Source organism: Meriones unguiculatus, chromosome 3, assembly GCF_030254825.1.
Source record: "Meriones unguiculatus strain TT.TT164.6M chromosome 3, Bangor_MerUng_6.1, whole genome shotgun sequence".
Classification (NCBI taxonomy): domain Eukaryota; kingdom Metazoa; phylum Chordata; class Mammalia; order Rodentia; family Muridae; genus Meriones; species Meriones unguiculatus.
The window spans coordinates 147,503,760-147,522,512 of NC_083351.1; the positions used below are offsets into that span (position 1 = coordinate 147,503,760).

Genomic DNA, 18,753 nt, shown 5'->3' on the forward strand with positions numbered 1-18,753 from the left:
CTGGTAGTCTTGTGGGTCATGCAAGACACTACTCCTTGTTGATTTCGACAAAATATTTCTAGGGCTCATTAGATAATGTCATCTGTTGCCAAGGCCTTGATCCATGTTCCATCCCCAGAATGCACATGCTGGAAGACTGACTCCCACAAGTTGCCTTCTGATTCCCACGTGCGCACCTCCTACCTGTAAAGAAATGTAATGAAGTGTTATGAAAATTCCAGGAAAAGAATGTTTTCCAGCCATTTCCCAAAGGGGACGGGACTGTAACCGACAGCAAACAGTCCTGCCATTCTTTGCCATTCTGGTGATACTGACTTTAGTGTACACATAGTCTCAAGTGCCTTCAAAGATGGGTCTCTTCTTAAGTTCAAGGATAGCTTGGTTTGAAAACATGACTTCTAGAAGTTGCTTACTTTCATTGTTCAAAAGCTCAATAACTCACCCAACAAAGAGTTATTGGCCATCAAATCAGCGGGTTTGACACTAACTTTTGCAAGGCATCTTTGCTTACATAGTCAACAATTTTTTCAGAGCACATGCTGTGCCTGCCTGTGCCTGTGCTAGGCCCTGGAATTAGCAGTGGGAGCTGTATGTTTTTAATTAAACATTTATTTTTGTGTGTGTGCATGGGTGTTTCTAACGTGCATCACTTGTGCAGCGCTTGCAGAGACCAGAAAGAGGGCGCCAGGTCTCTTAAAGACAGAGTTAGATGGTTGTGAGCTGCATGTCAGTGCTGAAAACTGAACCAGCATCCTCAGAGGAGCGGCCAGTGCTCTTAACTGCTAATCCACCTCTCCATCCTTAATGGAGCTGCATCTTAATGATGAGCCTCAGTCTGCAGGAGAGAAAGAGGGTAGAGGCAACTCTCTGTGTAAGAAGTAGGGAAAGCCTGACGGAACTGGTGGGTGCTGGGACTGGTTCAATTGGAGGATGGCAATGAGATGAGGCAGAATGGGTGGAAGGTTGGGGACAGATGTCAGAGAGTCTATATGGATGTGTTTGGGAGTGTAGCCTCTGCTGGAGGTCAGAGGGAACCTCTGAAAGCATAACACATGAAGAAGACCATTTGGATTTAGGTTTTATGTATGTTGTTCTAGTTGTGTTGTGATAGAGAAATGGGGATCTCTAGAAAGAGGGTTTGGGGCTAGGTGATACTTGAAGCAAGACGCTGTATGAGTGTATCAGTCTGACATATTTAGCAGACAAGATGAAAGACAGCAAGAATGTCTCTTAAGGGTCATGTGAGAGCATACAGTTTAAATACTTGAAATTTATGGTGCAACATCTGTATATTTTATTGGCCTCTTCTGCAAAAGTTACGAATCACCTTATATGCAGAGCTGGATTCTGAAGGAGGAGTTCTCTCTACGTTACTCTTCCCTTGCATTAAAGATAATAGCTGAACACATGCTGTTAAATATCAACACACAAGAAGGAGAGCTTAGTGAGGTGTACCTCCTGTTTGGTTTAGAACGGTATTGGGGGAGGGGGGATAGAGGTCTGTCAATGTTGCTATGGTGTATTCAAATAGACTCCTTCCTTCGTAACCACTCCTGAATCAACAGATTAGCACATTCTCCAGATGCAGTCTAAGCAGGAAATTTGTAGAGAACACTGTCTTTCTTTGCATCTCTTCACTGCCAGATCCAGCTGCAGGGATAAACAAGCCTTTGAATCTTAAGGTCTCAATGGGAAGGAGAATTTTCTCTTGAAAAGTCACAGGGCAGCTCTTCACTTCTGGTTCGGAGGCCCTGGGGATGGCTGTAGCTGCTGTCCTATCATGCCACCTGAGAGCGCTGCAGGGGAAGGGAGCAAACTTGTACTGCCCTTCAGTGGCACATTGCTCTTGCCCATCATGCCTTTTCCAGAAGCATGACTGTGCATCACTTAATGATGGGCCTATCTCTTCAGAAAGGCATCCTTGGGCGGTTCTGTGGTTGTGTGAGCCCCGCGGGTATACTTACCCAAACTGAAGGATGCTGTCTTGCATATGGCTGCTATTAACAGAAATGTCATGTGACCGTAGTTCTGTGGCTCCAGTCTGCTTGCCAGGTGGCTAAAGAGTGGCTGGGAGTGTAAGCGCAGCACAGCAGTGTAGAAACATGCTCTTCTTTTCTTGGAGCGACCCTCTGCTTTACCATCTCAGTTCTTCATCTTTGCGTTGTCGTTGCCATCAGTTTTGCTCTCTATGGTCCTTTCTTCCTCAGCCCACTTCTGGCACAGCAACAACGGCCCTCCTTCTTTCCCCATCTTGTATCTTCCCTGTGATCTATGGGCTTCCACTCTCTCCCATCCAAAGCCACAACCCCATTCCCACCTCTCTTTAGAGCTGCAGATGCACTTTCTTACCTGCGGTCCGAAGCGTGTCTCGCATGCCTGGGTTTCGGGAAGCAGTGCAGAGCTCAGCTCAACCATTCTCTCATGACTGACTTTACTTTCCCGAGTTGCTGGGTCTTCTGTGGCAACGGTAGCCAAAGTAGAGGGTGGTTTTGAAGATCATCCTGCAAGGTAGGTGTGCTGAGAGGGAGCAGAGGCTCAGCTAGAGACTCTCATTAGACACTCCTGTTTCCATCTGAGGGTTCTGCAGGCACCCTGGACTGCCCAAGCCAAAACTCACTACCCTCAGCTAATGCGGGTATCAATGGGATCTTGGCTGATGTAGGTGTGATCAGTGACTGGGGACACCTGACCTCCCCTTCAGACTTACTCTCTTACCACGTCCCTCCCCCAGTCACTGTCCTGTACCTTCCACCTCTCCTCCGGAGTCGCTCTCTGATGTGAACGCTACAAGATCTGACCCTGTCGGGTGCTAACTTGCCCTTGCTTGCCTTGTTAGTGTTTTCACAGATGGTTCAATCCCAGAATCCTTCTAGTGGCAGATTGAACTTTCTGTGGGTCTTTGGGTAAAGGAGGCACATTCTCTAGAAGCACCCTGCTGTTGCTTGTCACTCCTTCCCTTGAAATGCTCTCCCCTCCCTCTCCCCTTCTCCTTTTCTCGCTTCACACCCAGAGCTTGCTTTGTCCAACCTCTAGTTTACTGCCTACACAGAAAACACTTAATGTAGTCCGGGATTATCATTTATAGCCTACTTAGTTCTCATCCTGCATCCACTTTCCCAGCTGCTGAGCTCCAAAGCAGTCAACACATTTCACTTACAAGTAACTTTGGCAGGGCTGGAGAGATGGGTCAGTGGTTAAAAACTCTGGTTGCTCTTCCAGAGGACCTGGGTCCAGTTCCCAGCACCCACATGGCAGCTCGAAACTGTCAGTGACTCCTGTTCCAGGGGATCCGACCCCGTCACACCAATGTACATGAAATAAAATAAAATAAAATAAAATAAAATAAAATAAAATAAAATAAAAACTTAAGAAAAAATGCCTTTGGTATGGGGGCTGCCAATCCAAGTCTCTAAACAGACTCGGAAGTCTGGAGCTTATGAATGAATGAATCTGGAGACGCTGTTCTGGACAGAATGCATTAAGTGCTATCTTTTCTCTGTTTGTCAGATGATGGAGCTAATTGGATAATGAGATCCTATTATAACTCAAGCATCTTATGCAATGCTTTGTGTGGCGAGCTGAGCATGTTGTAACATGTCTTGGGTGTACACAAATGGCTCCCTTGGGCACCAGGCAGGTCGTGGGATACCACAGACATGCTTCTGATTTAATATCTACACTTAAGTTAGTTAGCTCGAAAAGTCAATTACTTCCTAAATCTGAGGATACAGAGGGTCTCATTTAAATGTTTTTCCTAAAAGGAATTCATCTCATTAGTGGAGAATGGGATTTGAACCCAGGGCTGCCTGATTCCTAAGCCCTGACTCCTTTTGATGCTACATACCACCTCATAGCTACCTTCTGTTTCTTGAAGGGCTGGGTGTGGTTTGTTTAGCTTCTTTCTACCACGTGTTGCCGCTCCCACTGTATGGGGGTGATATGTATGTTTGATGCATGTTCCTAAGAAATGGGAGATAGGCTCATTCAGCAAGGTTGGCTCCCTTATGCCTGGTCCTGACATAAACCTATATAATTACACTCATGCAATCTATTGCTTCCTTAAAGTTCTGTCCGTTCTTTCAGTATTTGACTCAGCTTGAGGCTTAAGTATGAATTAAATAATTAAATATTGATCAAAGCAGAATATAAACCAAGAGGCCCATACAACCTTCTAGTGTTCCATCCTTATCACGGAAAGCATTCCATATCCAGTATGGCCACCTGTTTCCCCAAACCATCTAGTGGGCTTAATTTATTCTCAGGCTTCAGAAGCCTTCCCCAGCTTTACAAGACAGCAGCTCATCAGTGGATGCCACTTACAGTCTTTCTGCCTCCTTTTGTTTTGCTCCCCATTGTATCCCAGGCCCAGGACAGTATCTTCCTCTGTTAAAGGAGGAATCGTAAACTCTGCACGTATCATACTAAAAAAAAAAATTATGTACAAGCTGAATGATGAAACATAAATGAGCCAGCAATATATTTTGCAGTATAAACAGTCTCTTCAGTTCATGAGGGGATTTTTTTTCTTCCTTTCTTTCAGGATTCTGCTGAGTAGAATCATTGCCATGAAAACAACTTCCCAAACCTCAGTGGCTTAAACATCTATAAAAAAACTTTCTCAGCCACTTATCACATCAGTATTTGTCAGGTCAACAGCCTTGGGGGTCTTGTGGTTCCACACTCTTCTTTTCCCCCTAGAGATTTCCGCTGCTTCCTCTGCATTTAGTTGGCAGATTTGGAAATCCAGAAGCAGGCTTGCTCAGCCAGTCCTGGTCATGGTGCACACCATTTTCCCGACCATGAGTTGAACTCATAGAGTCACATAGGCCACACAGCTCAATCCCAGCCATGTGTCCTGGGGAATAGATTTTGGTGGTGCCCAACGGTGCCTGTCAGAACCTTGTAAGCCTCTGGATGACACAGGCTCGTGTCTATGTGCAGTGGTTACCAGAAACTAGGAATTGTAGGAATTGTACTTATATCTTCTGTTAATGACTTTACAGACAAACTCCTGTGATCAAAATCTAAATTATTGCATCGGACTCATCGAACAAGTTGGCAAAATACAAGCGCAACTCTTTGGGATCCTCACCGTGACAGCTCAAGAAGGTGAGAGCATCTTCTGTGTCTCTACCCCCTACCCCCAACCCCAAGACCGTCTCCCTGTCGCGTTTGCTCTATGCTTTTCTATGTCCTCTGGCTGAGATCCCTTCCCCACCGTGCTGATCTGCCCTCTTCGTTGTATTAGGAGGGCACAATGAAGGCGTGGAAACAATCAAGACTCGGCTTCTGCCTATGCTGGAGACCACTTTCAGTAATATAAACATGATAAAACTTATGGAGAACAAGCAGGTAGGGACCCCCAAAAATGATGCGGCACAATGAAACTGGGACTTCCAAGACAGAAAACTAAGTGCTGTCCTCCCCTAGGCCTGGGACTAGTTCCTTTCCTAGGTCAGTGTGAGTTGTTAGACATTTAGAAACCAGACTGGAAAGAAAATAATGAGCCATAATTAAGGTGTCCATCTCATTACATTTCCTGTTGCCATTGCAAGCTTCCCCAGGCTAGATAATGTCCACGTAAGTTTATTAACTTTACACTTTTAGAGTCTGAAAGCCCAAGCAGCATGGTACAGACTACGCAGGGGACCACAGGGGAACACATTTCATTGATAGGAGTGTGTGTGGGAAATCGTGATCACACAGCAGGACAGGAAGCAAATGAAAACATGGGAGGAGCCAGGCTCGCTTCTTCACTGAAAACTAGTCAGAGTCTGGTGAGAACTTCTGACCTTCCATGATCTAAAGGCTTCTCCCGTCAGGCCCTACTTATCCCTTTGTCACACCCAGGGCTCAAGCTTCCGACCCACCCACTCTTGAGAGAGACAGTGTAGCTATATTGTGCACCATGGCAGTGAGTATGGTTGCTTCCAGATATTTAAATGGGCTTACATAGATTCCTTATAAAAATGGAAGTAGTCAAAGTGGGATGTTCTGAACAAGAACCAGGAGCTCAAAGATTTCTGCTTAGGTGAGAGCCAAACTGGACAGAAACCCACACTCTGCAGATCCCATGGGAAGTTGTAAACTTTTATGATTCTGAGTACTTACTCCCCAAATGGGGACAATAATTTTGCCAATCTGATGGTAGGATCCTGAAAACAAAAACAAAACAATTCTCTCTCTTTGCAGAGAGCCTGGCACATGGAAAGATCTCTCTCTACCTAGAGATGCCAGTTGTCGTTAGTATTTTTTGAGGGCATATGCTGGCCAGAGTTTTGCTTCCTGAGGGTGTTAATTCTGGGTGCAGACATTAGGATTATGCTTTAAACTCTTTATTCTGGGTATAGAGATTATATAGGATGATGTTTTTAAAGTCTTCATGTATAAACAAGTTATAATCTATATGTAGTGGAGTCCACAGAAGATGAGTTTGGAACAAGGAACAACAAGGAGCAAACACACAAAACCCATTTCTGAACAGATACATAAACCATGCCGTGTGTGTGTGTGTGTGCGTGTGTGTGCGCATGCATGCGCGCCCCACAACCTGACCTTAGCCTGCCTTATGCCACCTTCAGAGCAGCTAATGTTCTGGTTTCTGTCCTTCCGAATTAAGGGTTCCCATGGTAGAGGTTCACACAAACGGAGCCATGCTCTTTTGTGTACAGCTTCTTTTGCTTAGCGCAGTGTTTTTGGCCATGTCATGTCCCATGTCCATATTACTTTTATATGCTCTTTCCAGGACCCGCAGTTGAAGGACAAAAACAGAGTGGGCGTTTCCCGGGATCAGGAAGAACAGCTATCAGATGGTGAACTGAACCCAGACAATCAACAAAACCAGGTTCAAGACGAGTAAGAGGAATGCAAGTTATCTTTTTTTCAAACAGAATTGTTCTAAGATTAATAACTTTTTAAGTGTGGAAAGAGAATAATGGGTCATGTAAAATGTGTGCACTTGCAAATAAGTAAAGTGTGTGTTTGAGAGAGAGAGAGGAAAAGAAAGAGAGAGAGGGTGAGAGAGAGAGAGAGAGAGACAGAGAGAGAGAGAGGAGGGAGAGAGGACAGAGAACGGGCGGGAGGGAGAGGAAGGAGGAGATGTGAGGGGGAAACTTAGCGACTGAGTTGAGGCCTGGATATCCACAGTCTGTGACCCTTGGTTCTTCACTCCATCTGTGTTGAGCCTTCAATAGCATGCATTTTAAATAAAGATTATTAGATAACAATCTGTTCGTTGTCAGACAGTACACAGAAGGAGAAGGATTAAGGCGGGTGAAGGGTGATGAGGAACACAGGCAGAGCAGTCACTTTTCTCAGTGCTGTGAGACAGACTATCTGACAAGGAGCAGCTGAATCAGTTTAAGGGAGAATGGGTTTATTTTGACTCAGTTTGAGGAAATACAGCCCATCCTGGCAGAGGAGGCCTGGTGGCAGAGTGATGGCTGTTAGGGTCAGTATTCCTTCCCTGTCTGTCTAGCATGGCAGTTCCCATGCTTCCTATTCTGTTTACCCTAATCTAGAAAAGCTCTCATGCGCGTGCGCAGAGGCTTAGATTCTAGGGGCTTTGGGGTTTTGTTTGTTTGTTGACAAGATGTAGCCAGGGCTGGCCTCACATTCACAGAGATCCATCTACCTCTGCCTTCTGAGAGGTAGGATTAAGGGCAAAAAGGCATATGCCACTGTCCGTATGAACTATTTCCTAGGTCCTGTAAAGATGATAAACAATATTGGCCATTTACAGTATATATCTATTATCCTCTTTTAGGGGAACACTTAAATCTTGGAATATATATATATATATATATATATATATATATATATATATATATATATATAAAGTTAGGCAATGTCAGGCAACAGGAATAACAGAGCCAGGCTAAGCTTCTGGAAACACTGCAAAGAAATTTCAGGCTTTGGGTCTGAACCTGAAAAAGGTAGACAGATCATTAGAGACATCATTTGACATGTTAACACTCAGTCCCCAGCATCTGCCTCAGCTTCATTCCTGCCATGGACCAGACAGCAAGGAAATCAGGACCGGAGTAGCATGAATCTCTCTGTCTTGTTCTCTGATGGAATTTATTTTATCCCAAAAATCTTTTATCCCAATTGATTAGTAAAAACAATACAAATTTTCTTCTCAAATACAGAGAAGTAGAAATGCAAAGGTGGAAGTCATGTTAGCTCACTCTGTCAAGTTTCTGATGTACTTTACTCCAGACATACTTGCGTGTGCTTTTTTTCAAAAACACATCTACCCAGCAGCCACGTACCTGCCAAACGTACACACGTAAAAGCTGAGCTCCTCTGAGTAGTCTAACAGCAGTCTAACCTGTTTCAGTCCACATTACCTGGCTCTTCTATTCAACACCTCCAGGTGGCATGGGCTTTTCTTGTTTATCAAAGTCCTCTTTGTGCCAAGTGTCTACTAAATTCCAAGGGCCATTTTCCTTCTGAGCTGGTTTGCCCTTTGTTGGGACTCTTCCCTTGCTCTATTCTTAGGCATCCTGAAGGTGAGTCTCTGGGGGTCTTGTAATGCCTGTGGTCCTTGCTGGCTATGGTTCCCCCTAGACACTAGTGTTTTATGCTGGTGGCTTCTGAGTTGGGGCTTGTCTGGTTCAGTTTTCTGGAATGTTAGCTGGCACCTGCTTAAGATGATAAGGGCTCTCTGATTTCTCTAGTTATAAAGAAAAGCTTTGAGAATTGGCTGGATGTCTGCCAGCAAAGATGGGGTTGGGATTTCCTACCTCTCCTTTGTGAGTACAGTCTCATGGCACTAGCTTTTGAGGGGTGACAGGACCAGAAAACTTGGTTGTCTTAGTCAGTGTTCTGTGGTGAAGAGACACCATGACCACAGCAACTCTTATAAAGGGAAACATTTAATTGTGGTTTGCTTACAATTTCAGAGATTTAGTCCATTGTCATTGTAGTGGAGAACATGATGACATGCAGGCAGATGTTGTAACGGGATCCACAGGCAGAAGGAAGAGAAAGACACTAGGACTGGCTCGGGCTTTTGAAACCTCAATTTGAACCTGCAGTGACACACTTCCTCCAACAAGCCCACACCTATTTCATCAAGGCCACACCCCTAATCTTTCCAAATAGTGCCACTCCCTGACAACTAAGCATTCAAAGACAAGCGCTTATGGGGGCCATTCTTACTCAAACCACCACATTGGTGGGTGCACATATTTAAAAAAGCTTTTTTTTTTTTTTAAGAAAATGCTTCAAAGATGGAAATTTGTAAGAATCATGCCCACAACACCCACACACCCTTTCATGTCATGTGTCCTATTTACTTTATCACTTTTGAATACCTTGCTTTCTTTCCAGAAGCATTCACGCTCCCATGGAGATACTTGCTTTCATGTTTCTTTTTGCTTAGTTTTAACACTCCTATGGTCCATTTTTTTTTTTTTTTTACTTAAAATCTCCCAAATGATGGCATCAGTATGTCCTTTATCTCAGAAATTTGCTCAAAGAATCAAACCCATCAAACCAATCACAAAACATTTAAATAAAATACATTAACCCGACTAAAGCAGTTTCTAGTTCAAAAATGTATCTCTATCTCTTATGTCATCCAAAAGTAAAGTTAGTACATGTACCTTGTGTGCACAGTTTTGTACAAACACTCAACTGTGTGTAAGGACAGGGAAGCAAATCCCCATCTTTGTCTGTGCTTTTCTTCCGGCTCTATTTTCTTGGCTACTTTTCATTTTCTTCAGGCCTCTCTTGATTAAAAAAATAAGTTTTTGATATTTACCCTTAAAACCTGTAACAGACTCCAATTTTATTAGAACAAACTAATTTCCTTTAAACCTGCAACAGCCCTATTAAGACATTTCTCCCCCAGCATTCTTTTAGACTTTAGGCATTTCCTTTTTATTCATTCATTTCGTATTTCCTCTTTCACAAAGATGTGTGTGATGGGCACTGCTTTAGGCACTGCAGGGAAAGCTGAATACTGTATTTTGTAGTTTATGGTATGACTAGGAGACGAGTGTGAATGGCCCTCAGTGGAAGAGGAGACGCTGAGCCTGAGGGTCCTGTCAGGCAGCAGGTAGAGTGCAGGTGGGAGGTGGGCTCACATGTAGGTAGTGACCTGGGAAATGTGGGGTTGGTGGGGATTCTTTATCCTTTTCGTTCCCAGCCTGCTTCATTGTCGAGGTCAAGGTCTGTGCTTGTCAGATTGTCCACAGCTCTGACAAAATGCCTGAGGTATATAACTTAAGGGGAGGGGCGGTTAATTCGGCTCAAAGTTTCAGAGTCACAGTTTTAGAGTTCGGTTGATAGTCTCTGGGCCTCTTGACTCTAGGACTGTGATGAGGCAGAAGATCATGACAGGAAGGGCACAATGAAGTAAAATCTCAGGCTTCCTAGTGGGTGAGCAATGAAGAGGGTCTCCATGACCCCTTAAAGGCCATGCTTCAGTGGCCTGTATCTTCCAAGTATGCTGGACATGCTCCCAATAGCCTTTCTACCCAGGCATCAAGCCTGCCAACACTTGAGCTCTGGGCACACATTTAAGATCTAAATCACCGCAGCATCGCAATGTTTTATCCCCTGTTAGTCTTTCACTAAAACACTTTGCACACTCTAGCCTTAGGACTACTGTGATGAAACAGCCTAGATATCTCAGAGATGTCATTGACACTCTGCGAACCTGTCATGTCTTCCCGTATCAGGGAAGCTCCGTTGAGAACCACTGATCTTCCATCCAACGTTGTTCATCTCACTTTCTCTCACTAAATTTATATTCTCTAGTCAGAGAAAGATGATGTGGTTTGACCAAAGTCAAGAGGGTTCTGGATGGTAATTCTGACCAAGCTATTTGGAAAACTGTGCTTAGTAAAGGATGAAAATCGGTGGCACAAAAAGCACAAGATATGGGCGCATATGAGCTACTCTTCTTATTGCTATGACCAAATATCTAGCAAAAAGCAACATAAGAGAGTTAAGGTGGTTCAGGCCATATAGTCCACCTTGACAGGGAATGCATGGTAGCAGGGCCAGCTTTCTGCCTGTGGCAGCAGAAGGCTGCCAGTTCACACATTCCGGGGGATCAAAGCAGAGAAATGGGAATATCGGCCTTGGGCTGGCTTTCCTGCACTTCCTACTTTCCCCAGGAGTATTTGATGGTGTCCACATTGGAGAATGTCTTTCTCTCTCAGTTACTTCTCTCTGGAAGCAACTTCACAGACCAGCTCTTAAAGGAGCAATACCATAGAGGCTTCTTTATCCATTATCGTCTGAGGCTGAGAGTTACCACAGCGTTTTAAGGACTAGCTCTGTAATTTCTCTGCCTCTGACTAAACAAGGGATGTTAGCATGTTCCTGTCCGAGTCTGTCACAATGTCTGCGATGCAGTCTGATGTTTACGGTGAATTTATAACACAGGTTAAAAGATTCCTAGAAAAATCTATGCCTCAAGTTGGAAAGTCTGCCCATTTGGAAAAATCTGGTTTTAGTTATTGATTTCTCTTACAGTCTGACAGAGAGTGGAAAGAGTCTTGATGGAACCAAGAACAGATCAACCATATCCCTCATGGCTGCAGAGGAAGAGATAAACCAGCTAAAAAAGCAGTAAGGAAAAACAAAACAAAACAAAAAACAACTCCGAATTCCTGCAGCTGCTGCTGAGTTCTTGAGCTTTGTTTTTCAGTCACTTATTCCAATATGAGAATTCCCCAAGGAAGAGGAAGGCAGTGGTGCTTTCATGACTATTTCTCTTCTTTTTTCTCACCACAAGAATTTTTCACTGACTACAGGAATTTTTTTCAATGCAGCACAGTATTGAGGACTCTAAAAACCTCATTCCAGTGGCACTGTTTCCACCTGCTGTTTCTTCCAGTGAGCGAAGAGCAGTATGGAGTCTTCATGGTTCTGAAAGCCACCTCTTCATTTTATATTATTTTATTCTATCACTGACACACACACACACACACACACACACACACACACACACACACACACACACTATAACATAGAAGTCAATTTCAAAGAGGTTCATCACCTTAAATTGTTTTTAGAATTTTCTTCATGTTGAGTGTTTATTTTTGGATACCAGCTTTTAACCTGGATGCAACATTGGGATAAACTTGTGTTAAATCTTAATTTAGACTAGCTCCTAATGATTGTTTCTAGAGGGAAACAATGAGGGAAACAAAAGAAGATAGGTCCTCTATCTTCTTTTAGTTTTTATGTCCCTTATTTTCACCCAAAGGAGCAGGTGGGGAATATATTTTATTCGCATACATGCACACACCTTTTGTACTTTTCACACATATTTTAGCTTAATTTAGCCCTCACATATGTTGCAGAGTGTTTCCTTCTAGAACACTCCTGACATGTATCAGGGTGCTGCCGTGTTTTCCACTTCTTTCTACCCCAGCTTCATGTTGATCTCTTCCATCCTGGTTGGTATAGCACCTTGGATTCATGGCTGATATGACAGAGCGGTCTTCTGCCCTTCCTAGTACACCCTTAAGCCCTTCAGCACTTTACATCCTGATCAACCGTTCATCTTTTCCTCTTCCACTGTTGTCATCTTCATCACCACAGGTCCTTGGGGCTTTTGCTTCTGTTTTACAGTGTCTAGCCTTCTTTAGATCTTAATGAGGATGCCCATTTTATTTCTAACATTTTTTTTTAAATTTTATTTTTGTGCTGCATTATTTTAAGAAGTCTCTGTCTCCAGCCAGCTTTGCAGAGTCTTTCTTCATACTCTGTCTGTTCAAGAGATGAACTAGTGAGGGTAGGGGATTATACCACTGTGGGAGTTTTGTTCAGTAAAGATGAGTCTAGTTGTAAAACACTCTACTGATCTCAGGGGATTCACGTAAATAGCCTTTCTTCAGAAAGCCTCCCCCCTGTAAGCTGTAGAAGTGGGTTGGATCTCTTGCTCTTTGCTTATTGTATGCGTTTCACATACAATAGTCTTAGCCTTGTGAACTCTAAACCTTGAGAGTTTCTCTATGTAATAATGGCATGTGAGTGGTGCCAATTGATTCCTTCCTTCTTGTCCACTCCCTTTTCTTCTTCCCCTCTCTACCTCTTAAAAATTTATCCCCCCCCCTTCTCTTCTATTTCCTTTCCTTTTCACTCCTGTCTCTTCATTGTTGTTAGGCTTAAATCTCTTCAAGCCCAGGAGGATGCCCGCCACAGACAAACAGAGCGCCGACTCTCTGAGACCGTAAAATCTGAGCGTCGACCTTCAAGCAAATGGAAATCAGAGCCACGGGTCCCAGATGTACGGAGCCAAGAGGTGATCTCCGACTATGAGAAACATCTGCAAAATCTGAAGGATGAGATAGCTGTCTTGTCTGCTGAAAAATCCAGTGTCCAGAGCAGGTCTGACAAACTCTCACAGATCCTTTCATTTGCCTTTTGTTTTTGTTTCTTACTGAGCTAGTGGTAAAAGGCTGGACAGTGGGAGAGGGTGACAGGGTAAAATCAAAACCCCAATGGCCTGGGAAGCTTCGGTTCGTACAGAGGTGATTTTCTTGAACTCTATTTTTCTCTCCAGGAAAAATAGCTGAGAGCTAGGAAACAGGTGTCTTGGCCTTGAAACCAGGCGTGTGTGAGCTGGCTCTTTGATGAACAGTACAAGTTGAAAAAAGGTTCCATAAGAGAAGATCTGTCCCTGGAAGCCTAGGAGTCCAGTGATTGGAGACCATTGTGCATTTACTGCACTGTATTTTTTTTTGTTTGTATCTTTTTTGTTGTTATTGTTGTTTGTTCATCTGTTTGCTATTTTTGTTTTGTTTTGCTTTCTTGAGACAGAGTCTCATTTTGTAGCCATGATTGGCCTGCAGCTCACTATTACAGCCAGGATTAGCTTGAGATTTCAACTCTCCTGCCTCAGCATCTTGGCTCGTGGGATTGCAGGCGTGAGACCCCTGGCTGGCATTTCTTCTTTTTCTCTGTTCTCTGTTGAAGTCCCTGTGTAGGTAGTTTTCATGAGATCCCTCCCTTTCAACGTGGCAGATGGGGTCGATGAGTTAGGTGTTAGGTGAAGACAAGGCAGATGTGTCTCCAACTCTGCATTTCTTTTCTTGCTCTAGTATCCTCACCCCTACAGCTTCTCCTAATTGAGGTTATTGAAGCACTGGCCCCTAACCATCCCTTAGGCATTTCCCGAGTCCTTCATTTGCGGAGGCTTTCCTCTATTATGTTGACTGGTATAACGGCCAGTGAATATGGTAGTATTATTTGCACCGTGGGAATTGGCAACACCAGGAAGGCAGGTGGCATTCTCCACAAACAGTCTGATGACTGATTGATTAGCTGACCGCTTTGCCTGTTGTTTGCATAGTTCCTTCTCTAGGACTTCCCTGTGGAGCTGGCTGGTCTGATAGCCTAACAGTTTAGTTTGCTCTTGAGAGCAGTCCAGTTTTAATCACAACGTCCCAGAAATACTTGGATGCTGTGTTTAAGAAACTCCAACATCTGACTTGTGTTCTAACTGTGGCCCTTGTTGGCAGAGTGACCCCCAGATGGTCCTTGAAGGTGTCTGGTTCTCCCTTTGTGAAATGACTGTCAGTCAAAGCTGGAGACACAGGCTGACTAAGATGTAAATTGAGGTGCTCATCATGAAAGGGCTGGAGACAAAAATGCCTCCCCTTACCTTCCAAAGGCCTGCTGGGGAGGCCATCCCCGCAGGCTCCTCCCCCGACCCGTGTGTGAGAGGTTGTGTGAAGTGTGTTGGGAGAAGAATCAGAGTTCAGGAAGTTCAGGAAACTCTTCAGGGAAGAGTGAATCAGTCTTGCCCTGCTTATTCTTGCTCACCCGCAGGCCAGCCTTTAGCCGGTCTCCTAGCCCTAACCGCCACTGCAGCAACCACCACAGCCGCAGCCACAGCCGCAGCCACAGCCGCACCCACAGCCGCAGCGGCAGCCACAGCGGCAGCCACAGCCGGAGCCGCAGCCGCGGCCACAGCCGCGGCCACAGCCGCACCCACAGCCGCAGCCGCAGCCACAGCAGGTCCAACAGCCCCTGCACCGACGTGGTCAAGGCCAGAAGCCCGTCCCCAAACCGGGCCAAAACGTCCAGCTTGGCTCGCAAAGCTGCTCTCCTGTCCCGATTCAGCGATGCCTATTCCCAGGCCCGTCTGGACGCGCAGTGCTTGCTGAGGCGTTGCATCGACAGGGCTGAGACCGTCCAGAGGATCATTTACATCGCCACAGTGGTAAATGCGGTATCTGCAGCTGGACTTGAGACCTTTGGGGCGGTGGGAAATCACCAAGTGAACTGTGCAGCCTTAAGAAGCTGGTGCATCCTGAAGTCAATGTGGAGGGAGATTCGAGTCTCCTGACCGTTCCCCGTCTCCCGCATCTTCCCTCCCATGCTGTCATCATACGTATTTGGGAGCTCTTTGTTTTTCATGACCATAGACATACCACATATACTAACATTTATGTTGATCAGACATTGGCTGCAGTGCCTGTCATTCAACACACGACTATCTCAAATGTGTGCAAGTTAAATTAACTGAAACCACGCCTTTTTCAGCATATGACCCCATGAGCACACACAGTAGGGTTATTGCTGTAAATGATTATTACTTGTTGCTGTTCTGCCAGTGTTAGAAAACTAGAGGACAGGTTAACTCTCTTCTGCTTAAGTTATTTATGAGTTACTGAAGCGACCAATGTGTCAGCTATTTGAGTACTGAACATTTAAAAGATACGTAAATATAATCCTTGTCCTATGGCTGAGTGCCACCTTGAGATCCCATTATAAGACTAAGCATGAAGAAACACGTTCACGTGAGAGAAAAATGTTAATAAGAGCAGACATTCTAGAGATCCCGCCTCTGTTCATGCCAACCGTTAACAAATGTGTATGGGTCACATCTGCCTTGTTCCTAAAACACTGCATAAGAACTGAGAATGAAGAATGGTTTTATGTTTTCAAAGGGGCACTATTAAAAAAAAAAAAAACAAAAAAAACCCCAAAACATCAGTGACAGAGATGGCAGCCAGTGAGGTCTAAAGCATTGACTGTTTGGCTCTTTCTAAGAAGGTTAACGGGCCCTGGTTTGTGTAACTAAGTCACTTCCTGGTTTAGTCAAAGCTGTATAAGCTTCGGGAACACGCCTTTCTTGGAAAACCAAGTCCTGCCAGTAAACGCTGTGTAACAGATATGAGACAAAGGCTTACCGAGTTTGTAAAAGAAATCTGGGACCAACTGTTTTCTCTTAACCTTGGCCGCTACCACGGCATTGCTGTGGACCCACAGCACAGGACTTCCATCCTTGGGTCTGCACTATACATTTTGGCACTCAGAGTTGCCAACACAACGCCCACTTGTCTTAAAATTAGTGGGTTATCATGTATATTTCTACATACTTTTTAAAATCGAGAGTCATATTATCTCACAGGTCTATTATCTCACAGGTCAAAACTATGTTTAGCCAACCATGTTTAGTTATCTGAACACTGGTATCATGGTGCAATTTGAATTCTTCTCAATTCTTTTCTTTGGATTTTTTTTTTTTTAATCTCCTCTCCTCATCAGATAAACTTGTTGTGTTTTTATGTGCAGGAAGCATTTCACGTAGCTAAAATGGCATTCAGGCATTTCAAGATCCGGGTCAGGAAGATGCTAACACCATCCCATGTGGGCCCGAATGACTTTGAGAACTCAGTCTCTGACTATATCGTTTGTCATCTTGATCTATATGACTCTCAGAGCAGTGTTAATGTAAGTTTGGGGTCTCCTGTGAGGAGTAGCATGTGGCCGGTGACATACCGAATGTAACATACCGAACACTGAGAACTCGAGAATCCATCTGTGTATTTGTTGTCACGTGAATGTGACGGAGGAGAGAAACGACATTCAATTTACCCTGAAACACTGGTCTCTATTGGCTGCGTTTCTCTTTTGCATGTGTATGCAAGTGTGGTATGTGTCATGTGTGTTACATGTGTCTGTGAGGGTGGGCACACATCTGTGAAGGCCAGAGGTTGACACTGGGCATGTTCTTTGATCACCTTCCATTTTAACTACTAAGGCAAGGTCTCTTGTTGAATTTGAGCTTGCTGGTTGGGGTACTTTAGCATCCCAGGTTGACCAGGGAATCTCCAGTTTCTGCCTCTTTAGTGCCGAGGCAGTTGGACTGCCATGCCCACCCTGAATTTATGTGGGTGCTGGGAATTGAACCCAGGCCCTCTGGAAGAGCACCCAGCGCTGAACAATCTCTCCATCTCTCTGAACTACCTTATTAAGAGCAAGGGCGGCTCATGTTTGACCTCGACTTTGCCAAATGGCTGCCTTCCACATTAATTTAAACTTCCAGGGCTCTGGTTTTCTAATCTCTAAAAGGGAATATCAGAGATGATTGTTGTACAGAGTAGCTGGGAGAGGTTCTCTGAAAGGAGGCAAGCCATTTGTCTTGAACAAGACTTGGTGCGTAGTTAACACTTAATAAGTGTCTCATACATGTACTCACAAAAGAAAAGTGAGGAGAAGAAGATAACTCAATTGTAGAATGCCTTCTATAAAAAAAAAAAAGCACAAATATCCCAGGCACATACAGAAAACGTGGGTGTGGTGGTACACATAACAGCACGAGGGATGAGGGACAGGCATTTGGGACTCTTTGGTTGGCCTGCCAGCCTACCTAAATCAGTGTGCTCCAAGTTCAGGGGGAGACCCTGTCTTAAAAAAACCAAGATTGAACGATACAGGGAGACATCCGTCGTTAACCTCTGGGCTCCACACGTACCTGCACGCGTATATGAACACCCCCATGAACTAATAAACACGCACTTTGAGCCTCTTCCTTTAGTTTTTTTAGGAGAGGGTTTTCTTGCTGTTTGCTTGTCATTTCTGCTGTCTTCTCTCATCTTTCTCTCCTACTGAGCAGAACACCCTCCCCCTGCAGCACATCTGCCCCTTTCTGGATCGATGTACCTTCCTTCACTCACATCTTTTTTCCCACCTCCCTTCAGTCACAGATGGTGTTGGGATTCTGTGGAAGCTGGAGCTTCTTGTCACATTTTGGCAGCCAACTGATGCCACCTTTTGTTTTCCAGGATGTGATCCGTGCCATGAACGTCAACCCTAAGATCTCATTCCCCCCTGAAGTTGACTTCTGCCTCCTCACTGACTTCATCCAGGAGATCTGCTGCATAGCCTTTGCGATGCAGTCCTTGGAACCACCCCTCGACATTGCATTTGGGGCAGATGGAGAAGTCTTTAATGATTGCAAGTAAGAGGCACAGGAGCAGTTGGTCACCCATTTTGGTTCGTGTAGTCTGCGTGTTTTGTGGACCACTGTTGGGCATTTCCATCACATGCCTTTAACCAGAGGAAACCTACTGGCTTGTGTACCCAATGGTTGGGTAGTTGAAGCTAGAATCCCTAACTATGACTGACTTTGATTCTATCGTTGTCTTTCTGTGTCTAGAGATCCTCTTGGTATACTGTTCTTATGGAATGTATACAATTTACCCTTGTTCATTCAATTGCTGATTTCTCTACCCCACTGTCTGGTTTATATCTGGACATTGCATTGTGATGCTTATCCTAAGCATCACCTGTCTCAAGTTTGTGTAAACATGCCACCATTTGTTCTCTGTAATTGTCAATTAAACAGCCAACCATACTGCTGTTTAATGGAGACAATAGGGTGGGACATAATGGTTCGGAGGGGAGAAGAAGGAAGTGAGTGGGAGTAGGAGAGAGAGATTGGCAGGACAGGACTTCAAACCATGAGGAGAGATGAACCGGACCTAAGATATG

The 18,753-nt window shown here is 44.5% G+C and overlaps 1 protein-coding gene across 1 annotated transcript in view; it reads left to right on the forward strand.

The window, feature by feature from the left end:
* The window catches only part of Spata18 (spermatogenesis associated 18), a 31,975-nt gene that overhangs the window by 2,093 nt on the left and 11,129 nt on the right, over positions 1-18,753 (forward strand). Inside the window, exons 2-9 of the mRNA XM_060380759.1 lie at positions 5,004-5,109; positions 5,249-5,352; positions 6,746-6,855; positions 11,494-11,589; positions 13,132-13,356; positions 14,800-15,193; positions 16,552-16,710; positions 18,045-18,220. Coding sequence (XP_060236742.1) covers positions 5,004-5,109; positions 5,249-5,352; positions 6,746-6,855; positions 11,494-11,589; positions 13,132-13,356; positions 14,800-15,193; positions 16,552-16,710; positions 18,045-18,220 — 1,370 coding nt within the window. The remainder of the gene's footprint in view (positions 1-5,003; positions 5,110-5,248; positions 5,353-6,745; positions 6,856-11,493; positions 11,590-13,131; positions 13,357-14,799; positions 15,194-16,551; positions 16,711-18,044; positions 18,221-18,753) is intronic.